General features: G+C 36.3%; 1 protein-coding gene across 1 annotated transcript in view; it reads left to right on the forward strand.

Annotated features, from left to right (window-relative positions):
- Window positions 1–10,034, forward strand: part of LOC137629067 (uncharacterized) — a 33,442-nt gene extending 23,408 nt beyond the window's left edge. The window contains exons 4-7 of the mRNA XM_068360335.1: window positions 1,294–1,487; window positions 3,809–3,961; window positions 5,022–5,150; window positions 9,612–10,034. Of these exons, the coding sequence (XP_068216436.1) occupies window positions 1,294–1,487; window positions 3,809–3,961; window positions 5,022–5,150; window positions 9,612–9,665 (530 nt within the window). The 3' untranslated portion in view covers window positions 9,666–10,034. The remainder of the gene's footprint in view (window positions 1–1,293; window positions 1,488–3,808; window positions 3,962–5,021; window positions 5,151–9,611) is intronic.
- Window positions 10,035–11,442: the final 1,408 nt, after the last annotated feature.

The following is an 11,442-nucleotide window of genomic DNA, read 5'->3' on the forward strand; positions in this document are numbered from 1 at the left end:
AGAGTTGGAATAACATTCAAATCGACATCTGGGCCATGGCTAGCCTTCGTCCCATTTCACTAATAGCCTATCGATGTCACTCAACAATATCCCAGTTAGAGCGTCGATAATCCCTCTCCCACACACACATAAATTCGCACTTAAATTCATAAAATTAGACTCGTGCCTCTCGTGTCTCGCTTTGACCGATAATCATTCCCATCAGACGCTCGCAAAGTCCTTTTGGTTTTTCGTGTTCCAATTCAGCAAGCATGTGGATCCCCACTGCATATTTTAGCAGTAGGTTTTGTTTGTTATGTCTCCTGCGTCTTCATGTGAAGTGGTTATATCGGCAAGTAACTGGTAACTACCTTCCGGTAATTTATTGCTGTTATTATCCGGCAGGAACGCCGGCAGTGGCATTGATAACAGATATCTGTAGTAGTTGGTAAATCCAACGGACTTGCAGAAATTTCAATTAGCATAAGGAAAATGTTAAAATGGGGACAAATAAGTAATTTTATAAATAAGTATATAAATACATATATACATAACAAACACACACACATCCCCCGTATATATATATATATATATATATATATATATATATATATATATATATATATATATATATATACATATATATATATATATATATATATATATATATATATATATATATATATATATATATATATACACACACACACACACACACACACATATATATATATATATATATATATATATATATATATATATATATATATATATATATATATATATATATATATATATAATAGACACTTCCGGCCATAATGATTTCATGAGATGTACACTGGCATACTGTATTCGTCTCAGCTAGAAAAAAAATCCATCAGTGATTCGTTCATTCTCTAGAGACACTGGAGTCAGCTACATTAACACCTTTTCAAGTTCCTGCATGAAAAAAACAAAAGGGTAGGAAAGTGAATCACCTTATCCAGGCCTGACTTGACAGATAAAAAAAAAATAGAAAAATGGCAACGTGAAAGTGTCACTTCAATTTTCCCTATCTGAAGCAAACATTGTACCAAGAAAATGTTAATTTCATAGAGGCTCCACCCAAAGTAAAATAAGAAAAAATAATTGATGTGTGGAAAATATCCCACAGAACAAAAATTGCATTTGAAATAAATAAATCTTAGAAGAGAAAGAAACATTTGTGGCTAACTGAAACAGCATACAACCAATGTCTTCAATTTTCTGATTGACGTCAAACATGTTTTTAAATAGTGGCATTATCTCTCTTCTGATATTTACGTATTTTTTCAGATGGATGTTACACAGTGAGTGACACGAAGAGTACTTTGTTGTATCTCGCCTCCCTGCGTTCGGATACAAACTGCTGTGGCTGTGAAATACCCAAGGGACCTGGCATTGCCTTCAAAATGTTCACCTCTTCTCAAGAACCAATTCTTGTGGTTCAGACTTACGAGCAAGGTGTCTGTTGCAGTGCAAATGATTTTGTGAGTTTTCTTTTCTAATCTCTTACATGCATTTGTATAAAATGTGTAGTTGCATCTATACTTCTTGGTATTATTAACCAACCTACCCTATACATAATCTCAAAGTAGCCTACTCTTTAGATATATTTATAGGAAATCTGCCACTTACTCTCAATGAATTGGTACTTTAAATGTACAGTAGATCTATATAAAATATCTCTTAATCGTTATACATGATATTGTGAACTGGATATCTAAATATGTGAATATGCGTAATTTTAGTTCAGTGGATTTTAATTTTAAGGTTGTGGTGTCCTAATTGGTAACTCCCTTGACTTGCGAACACTAGACTGATGTTCGAGTTCAGCTCAAACTCGTTAGATCCTTTGGTCGTTGCAACCTCACCATCCTTGTTAGCTAAAGATGGGGGTTTTGGGGAAGCCTATAAGTCTATCTGCTGAGTCATCAACAGCCATTGCCTGACCCTCCTTGGTCTTAGCTTGGGTGCTGATCATATGTATATATGGTCAGTCTCTAGGGCATTATCCTGCTAGCTAGGGCAATGTCACTGTCCCTTGCTTCTGCCATTCATGAGGGGCCTTTAAACCCTTAATAAATTTTAGTAATCCAAATTTGAGAACCATCCAGATCAATCATCACTTCTTTGTTGATTACAATGAATATCAATCCTAATTGCAATACGCCAATATTATTATCATCTTTAGCTCGGATACAGCAACTCAATCCTCTAATCAGAATATGTTTGTCTGGAATTTATTATCTTATTTACAATTTAGAAAACACCAGTAATGATTCCAGTCAGGAATACCTCTTAACAGTAATAACTGTAAAGATGGGAGTAATAATTCTTTTTGTCGTCATTCTGTTCAAAGTAGTATTAGCTAAGAATGCAACATTGAATTAATAAAAAAAAAAAAAAAAAAAAAAAAAAAAAAAAAAAAAAAAAAAAAACTGAAATCAATAGAATACAAAGTTATAATTCATAAGCAGTGATGCCGAGAGCCTTAAAAAACGAGTAACACTTAAAGACGAGAATTATAAATCACCCACTTTTCTTGGAAACCATTGGAATTACAGTAATTTTGACCTTATTTCTCAGTCGTTAGGGAAAATGACGTAATTACTCCTAAATCACTGATTCTATTTCTGACGCGGCCGATCGATGCCTTACTTAGTTGAGAGCCTGTTATGATTTCGGCTTTGAATTGTAATAATTAAGTAGCATATCACCTTTAAAGACTTGAATCTCCTTCACCCCCTATCTTGATACCAATTGGAATCAATCTTCACGCGCTCATGGTACACTTTACCGATTATTGAATACTTGGAGAAATTACGAAAATTATAGATAATGACTTTAAATGGAGGGTTAATGAAAAGTCAAGCTGTAATGAGATCTTGTAAAAAGTCTTCATAAGAAAGCAAGTTCTCTGTTGTCTTAAGTGAAAATAATCAGAACGTTTTAACGAAAAAACCACGCAAAGCTTTTATGTAAATGCTGAGTACGTAGTGAAACGCGTTACCTAAAACAATTATATGAAAAAACTTGATGATAAATATACAGCAAGAACATAGCAATGCTTATCTTATTTGTTCTAGTCTATAAAAATATGCTAAGGACATTGCAAAAGACAATTACCTATAATAGTATCAGAAAGACTGAAAGAGAGTGAGTGTAAAAGAATATCTCTATTATTATGTGTTCATTGTTATTTAGTATAAATTAATGCATTGAGAATTGTATCTATCTCATCTGCCCTGTCTAATCATAGACGCCATTCAGTTTTATCGTTATTGGTTGTACGTTTAAGATATTCTTTACTACAAGTTTCATGTACCAAGGCCATTTTTCTTGCGTGTGAATAGGGGTTCATATTAACATGTACGTATGTATAAAAATGGCATGTCTGAAGCCTAATGTTAATTGATCACTTTATTAGTGCTCGTTCTATTTACCCTATGACCTTCTGCACTTGTTTCATGTGAATATTCGAAATTATCAGAAAATAACAAAATGAATTAGCATTCGATTCGTTTATTCGTTTTGCAATTCCTATTCAATGATTGACTGATTTATTGATTGATTTGAGGTTCTCTGGCATCCTGACGTCTAAGGTCATTGACGCCGATATCGTTTCTTGTAAATAAAAAAAAAATAATTAAAACCATAAAAACAAAGAAGTCATTTCAAAAGTTAAATATCTTTCAGAAGACCTGCTTCTGAAACCATTCAAAGAAGAACCAGTTATATATATGATATAATTTCTTGAAGGAACCGTTATACATATTGTATAAGATAAAATTAGGTTTTCTTCTTAAAGGAAGGAGATGTGAAGATACTGCCAGATCTGACTCTGGGGACGATGGCAGGGAGCATTGCCCGCGGATTTGAGCTGAAATCATTGTCCAGTGATCGCATCTGTACTATCAACGCCATATATGATGGGTTTTGCCTCTGGGATCGATTTTATGAGGTAATGTTGATTTTGCTATTTTTCTATTAATCATCTTTTTTAAAATCATACCTTACGTTTACAATCATTTTTATAATGTGGACTGATAATTTTCTATGTTAAGCAATAAAATTCATATTTTTAATCACAGTCTGCGTTTGGAGTAAATTTTATAATATTGATGTTATTTTTCTATTACTCATAAAAAAGAGAAAAATATTTAATCATAACTTTACGTTTGGGATCAACTTTAATTTTTTTTAAATCATACCTTACGTTTACGATAATTTTTATAATGTGGACTGATAATTTTCTATGTTCAGCAATAAAATTTATATTTTCAATCCCATTCTGCGTTTGGAATCAATTTTATAATGTTGATGTTATTTTCCTATTACTCATAAAAAAGAGAAAAATATTTAATCATACCTTACGTTTGGGATCAACTTTATAATATAAATGTTAATATTTTCCTAGTACTAAAAATTATATTCTTAATCATACTCTGCGTTTGGGATCAATTTTATAATGGTGTTATTTTTCTATTACTAAATAAATTATATTCTTAAAACATATTTTGCGTTTAGAATTAATTTTATAAAGATGTTAGTCAAAAAACATTTTTCGTTTCGGATCAGGTTTATAATGTTGATTATGATCATTTGTTTTGACTTAAGACGTATATTCTAATCATCATTTGTCTTTGGAATTCATTTTACGTTGTAACAAAAATGATTTAATTCTTCTAATATTTGAATAAATATAATTTTGTGTCATTTACCATCTTTGTCGAGTCTAAGAGAGTGTTATCGGTTAAAGTATTTTCACTTACAGAAAAAGGCATTATTATTATATATCATTAGACTCTAGGAACGATTATATGTGGTGATAGTGATTAAAAAAATTATGTATAAGTTTCGAAATTGTTTTTATCTCAAATCATTTATAAGGAGATATTTTTTCTAACGTATATCATTGACATAAAAACTGTTGCTATATTTTTTAGGCAAAACTCGAATGGTTTTAGTTAAATACACTTATTACTGTCATATATCCTTACGCATTGCCCTTTTTTCAACAGATTATTCCCGTAACATCACCTCATGACATAGGAACAATCCTTGTAGACAAAGGACGTCTTTTGGTGACATTTCCGAGAGTACTTGATGTTCCTAGGCGAGCCTTTGTCCTGGCTTGCATTATAAGTATGGTAAATATGATTTAACATATTTGATTATAAAAGTAAACATTTCATAGTGAAATTTCTAATCAAATGAATTCTTGCTGTGAGTTATATATGTACAATTTGCTACTTTTATCTCTTTTGGTTGATATTAAGGTTCCTGCCACGTGATAGTATAGTTGGAAAGTATTTTTCTCAGATAAAAAATACTTAATATTATATAAAATTCTTTGCAAATATTTGGCAATATAATCCCCCAAATGAAGCTTTTATATTACTTCGTATTTTGTTTAAATTCAAGGACATTTTACTAAATCGTGTACTTGGTAGACGTTAATGCATAAAATTAATTGCAGAAGGGACTTATGATGATTATTTTTTATAGTTTTACGATCATGAATAGCACGGTATTATTGCCATCATTCCAATTAAAAGGAAATGTCCTTTTGCAGCGCGTAATTACTCGTGGACTAGATTCTTTGCTGAATGCAGATTCAATACTACCGCTAGAGAGATATGGGGTCCTTTGACTGGCCAGACAGTAATCCATTGGATCCTTCTCTCTCGTTACGGTTCTTTCCCTTTGCCTACACATACACCGAATAATCTGGCCTATTCTTTACAAATTCTCCTCTGTCCTCATACACCTGACAACACTGAAATTACCAAACAATTCTTCTTCACCTAAGGGGTCAACTACTGCACTGTAATTGTTCAGTGGCTACTTTCCTCCTCTTGGTAAGGGTAGAAGAGACTCTTTAGCTGTGGTAAGCAGCTCTTCTAGGAGAAGGACACTCCAAAATCAAACCATTATTCTTTAGTCTTGGGTAGTGACATAGCCTATGTACCATGGTCTTCCAATGTCTTAAGTTAGAATTCTCTTGCTTGAGGGTACACTCGGGCACTATTCTATCTAATTTCTCTTTATCTTGTTTTGTTAAAGTTTTTATAGTTTATATAGGAAAAATTTATTTTAATGTTGCTGTTCTTAAAATATTCTATTTTTCCTTGCTTCCTTTTCTCACTGGGCTATTTGCTCTCTGCTTTTCCAACTATACTTATAGCTTAGCAATTAATAATAATAATAATAATAATAATAATAATAATAATAATAATAATAATAATAATAATATATTTCGGTAGTAGACCCTCTTTCAGGCAAGTTTTGTTGAAAATAATGGCGGCCTCAGTTGCATTGATCTTATACTCCATCTTCTCGATGGCCCTGATTATCTTCTTTTCAGGACTACTGCATACAGGCAGTAACTGAGCAAAATTCGTCCTTCATGATGGGTAGTCAAATTCAGGAATAATTGGCGAGTCAAGGTTTTAATATAAAATTCACAAATTATGTAAGATTCACACTTCAGGTAAAAGTATACAGAGAAAAGCTATGCGTTTCGGGAGTGCTGTCTCCCTTCCTCAGGCTTGATTGCTGGAAACGATGAGAGCTACGCCCTTATATATGGCAATTCTGGCTTAGAGAGGCAGCGAATTTTTCATTGGCGGAGCAAATAGAATGGCTGATCCTCATTGGCTAAGCCGCTCGCTGAGAGAGGCTGTAGTACAGTCAGACTGCCATCCCACTCAATCCTGGGTGTTGAGTCACCATCTTGTCCTCTGGGAGCTGGGCTCTGATTGGTGGAAGCACTCGCCGAGAGGGTATGTAGGCTAGGCAGGCTATCCTGGCTATCCTGTCGCTGTTGGGGTTGTTTATGTCTTGATCTGTTGGGTTATCCTGGTTGGAGGCGTCATGGTTGGTTGGGTCATTTTTCCTTGTGTTGTTCCTTCGACAGGAGGGGAGGAGGAACATTTCCCAGGTAGTGTTGAGAGTCGGCTTTTCTCTCTGAATAAGAAGAACTTCAGTATGCGAAGTCTCCTGCTATCTGGAGCACGGCCTATGATCTCGGTGTTCTTGATTATTTCATCACGTTTGATGTTGTTATTGTGGACGTGGAGGGCATGAGCTTTTATTGCACCTTGTTGGACATGACAAGACAGTCTCTTTGACAGACACATGGTGGTCATTCCTATGTAACGTCCAGAGCATCCTCGAACAGGGCATAACTAGAAATAGACCACGTTGGTCTGTTTGAGAATATCCTGAGTCAGCGGGGCTGAGTTGTTCCCCATGATGAGAGACTTTGTTTTGTTAGTTTGATAATAAATAGTCAACTTGACCTCTGTGTTTTTATCCACAGGGGAGACGTGACTCTTTAACAACTCCCATATAAAAGTTGGCAAAGAGCACACCAAGGGGAGAGCCCATCGCTACATCATCCTTCTGTATATATGTGTGTGAAGACTCATAAGAACGGCAACCCACTCAGACCTATTATCAGCCAGTGCGCGACACTGACCTACCACCTGGCAAAAAGACTTAACAGCCTCTTGACCCCTTAGGTTCCAAACGTGTACAGTGTCGCCTCATCTACTGAGTTCTTGGGTAAGCTAAAAGGGTCCCCCACCAGTGGCACTGTCGCTTCACTGGATGTGGAGTCACTTTTTACTAATGTTCCTGTTGGAGACACCATCGACTTGCTCCTAGAGAGAGTCTACAGGGACCCTTCTACTCCAACCCTGAACATCCCCGAGGAGGCCCTCCGAACTCAGGGGCCACACATATATACAGAAGGATGGTGTAGCGATGGGCTCTCCCCTTGGTGTGCTCTTTGCCAGTTTTTATATGGGAGTTGTTGAAGAGAGGGTTTTCTCACGAATACATCATCCACACGTGTACGTGAGATACATAGATGATACTTTTATCATGGCCCCTTCTACCCAGGACATCGAGACCTTCCGCAGGACGTTTGAGGAATGCAACTGCCAGAGGTTTACTGTCAAACATACCAAAGATGGACGGCTGCCCTTTCTAGATGTTCTCATATCTCCTAACACTACCGGATTTGATACTAGTGTGTACATTTAGCCCACTAACCTCGGGTTATACTTGAACGGAGACAGTGAATGCCCTACCTGGTACAAGGCCTCCACCATCAAGGCCTACGTCCGCAGAGCCCTCTCCCTCTGCTCCTCTTGGGCTGCCACACACCAAGAGCTTGACCGAGTCGCCCAGGTCCTGGTGAACAATGGCTACTCTAATAGACAAGTTAGCTGTGAAATCAACCTGGCCATGGACACCTGGTAACAGGGTGAACAACCAACCGTGAACACCACAACTACCATCAACCTTAACTATAAAGGGTTCATGCATCGGGATTATCAAAAGGATGAAAAGGCCATGAGAGACATAATAAAGAGTCACGTCTCCCCTGTGCATAAAAACACAAAGATTAAGTTGACTATTTATTATCAAACTAACAAAACGAGGTCTCTGATCATGAGGAACAACTCAGCCCCGCCGACTCAGGATATTCTCAAACAGACCAACGTGGTCTATTCCTACTTATGCCCAGTTCCAGGATACTCTGGACGTTATATAGGAATGACCACCATGCGTCTGTCAAAGAGACTGTCTTGTTATGTCCAACAAGGTGCAATAAAAGCTCATGCCCTCCACGTCCACAATAACATCAAACGTGATGAAATAATCAAGAACACCGAGATCATAGGCCGTGCTCCAGATAGCAGGAGACTTCGCATACTTGAAGCTCTCCTTATTTAGAGAGAAAAGCCGACTCTCAACACTACCTGGGAAATGTTCCTCCTCCCCTCCTGTCCAAGGAACAACACAAGGAAAAATGACCCAACCAACCATGACACCTCCAACCAGGACAACCCCACAGATCAAGACATAAACAACCCCAACAGCATTGATCAGCAACAGGATAGCCTGCCTAGCCTACAAACCCTCTCGGTGAACACTCCCACCAATCAGAGCCCAGCTCCCAGAGGACAAGATGGTGACTCAACACCCAGGAGTGAGTGGGATGGCAGTCTGGCTGTACTACAGTCTCTCTCAGCGAGCGGCTTAGCCAATGAGGATCAGCCATTCTATTTGCTCCGCCCACGACGCTCTAGGTAGCCAATGAAAAATTCGCTGCTCTCATCGTTTCCAGCAATCAAGCCTGAGGAAGGGAGACAGCACTCCCGAAACGCATAGCTTGTTCTCTGTATACTTTTACCTGAAGTGTGAATCTTACCTAATTTGTGAATTTTATATTAAAACCTTGACTCGCCAATTATACCTGAATTTGACTACCCACCATGAAGGATGAATTTTGCTCAGTTACTGTCTGTATGCATTAGTCCTGAAAAGAAGATAAATAGAGCCATCGAGAAGACGGAGTATAAGATCAATGCAACTGAGGCAGCCATTATTTTCAACAATAATAATAATAATAATAATAATAATAATAATAATAATAATAATGATAATAATTTTGCTATTAATTTTAAGGTTTTTTTATTCTGTCCCCATTTTACGCTAAGCACGAAAAAGTAGAGAAGAATATTACTAATTAATTTATATATAACATAAAGCTCTACTATGATGATTTATGAGATACTTCCGTTTTTGTTTTGCAGAAGTACCAGTTGGAGAGGAAAGGCAAGACTGGTCCTTGCCAGAGTTCAGGCTAAGTTACGGGAACGAATTTTATGCTTTTATACACCACAAGAGTTTAACACTGAGGAACAGTTTTACTCTTTGAAAGTGAACAAATGCCAAAAAGTTTAAAAGTTGTTGCTATTTTGATTCTATATATTTTGCAAAAGGTGTGTGATGCTTTGCTTTTTTTTACATTTATTAGAGAGTGAGCTTTATATTTATATACAAAAAACAAAGAAAATGCTGGAACAATACCTTGTATAGTATATGACTCAAAAGTATTGATAACTATATACCGAGTGTCGTGTGTATTTCAAGAACTGGAGGTAAATAATCCATCTATCATCATTTCCTTGATAAGCTTCTACAACAGTCACTAATAAAATAATTGAAGGCATTAAACTATAATAGATGTTCAAATAATGATAACATCCATTGCAGCATTAACATAACTAATCATTGTTATCTTTTGTTATCAAACTAATAGATAGAATTTATTTGGCAAGAAATCTGTTTCTATTTCATCCACTTATCTAATATCATAATTATATTTGTTAGAACATATTAATTTTAAACTGGATATAAATTAGCAGAAATGTGGATCAGAATAAAATGAAGATCACTACAGCTATACCTCTATTGAAATACGATAATCGAAGATGGCAACTGCTTTTTGTATCCTTAGAATTGGGCACACTACTTTAATATACGAGTTCTTGATGACTGGCAGGTGCCAACCCTTGCGTGATGTTTCCTTAGTTCCCCTAATTGTTAGGCATTGGTGATTGAATGTCCCTGTCTTTGGGATCTCAGAGAACAATTCCACTTTAAAGCTCGTGGTGGTGATGGCAGGTGACATTGTGCGTGATGCCAGTGGCATTTTATGTACATATTGGAAGATGGTCTTCTTACTCATTTTTAAAAGTATATACAGCCTTATGTATTCTATAGCTAGGTTGGTAGCATCGCGGGCTTCTGTTTCAGAGGTCCCAAGTTGGCGTCCCCGCTAAGAGAGAATAGTGTGAGACCTTCTACCGGGGGTACTCCCCAGGGTGGCACCTGGGGGTGACGTTAGAGGGGGCTAGTGATAGTCCTAGCTGGCTCATGGTCGCCCGAGGAGATGATGAAGGTCGTCTTAGGGGAAACCTAAAACCTGCAACTTTAACTTTTTTTTATAATCAAGTTATTTATTTATCTTTTATTTTGATTTGATTTTTTTGGAGTTACTAAATCTTAATTAATCCCACTCCAATTGGCATCAATGAACATTAATATTATGATGCCAGATAATTATCAATCATTCATTCATTCAAGACTCAAGTCAGCGTCTGTGACCTTCGATGTCAGGGTACCAGAAAACTCCTTAGCCAATCAACAGTAAAGTTTTTCCTACAGGATATCTGTTAGTCTTTGGAAGGATTTATTATCAACAGTCACTTTTTTACGATTTTAGAAAGCCAGTCGCCCGTTAACAACCAACTGTTATTTTGCTAGGAAGAGCTGGCCAGCTATTTTCAATCTAATCTAACACATGTGGAATATTTTTCATACAAGGTTTATGAGGAGTATCATAGCAAAATTTCTGATATTTCTCAATTCATGATAAGACTTAGGACAGGGACCAATTAGCCTTACATACTTAAAGGTAACCATTATAGCTATCAAGTATTTCTAATGCTATAATAGAAGTGTGACTCGAGAGTTTTCAACTTCATTGGTAGAGTAAGGCTGCCTTTGAATGAGGGAAATATTAGGAAATAACTATATGATACTGACCGGATAGTGTGATACTGGATATTTTGATACCGG

Source organism: Palaemon carinicauda, chromosome 37, assembly GCF_036898095.1.
Source record: "Palaemon carinicauda isolate YSFRI2023 chromosome 37, ASM3689809v2, whole genome shotgun sequence".
NCBI classification, from domain to species: domain Eukaryota; kingdom Metazoa; phylum Arthropoda; class Malacostraca; order Decapoda; family Palaemonidae; genus Palaemon; species Palaemon carinicauda.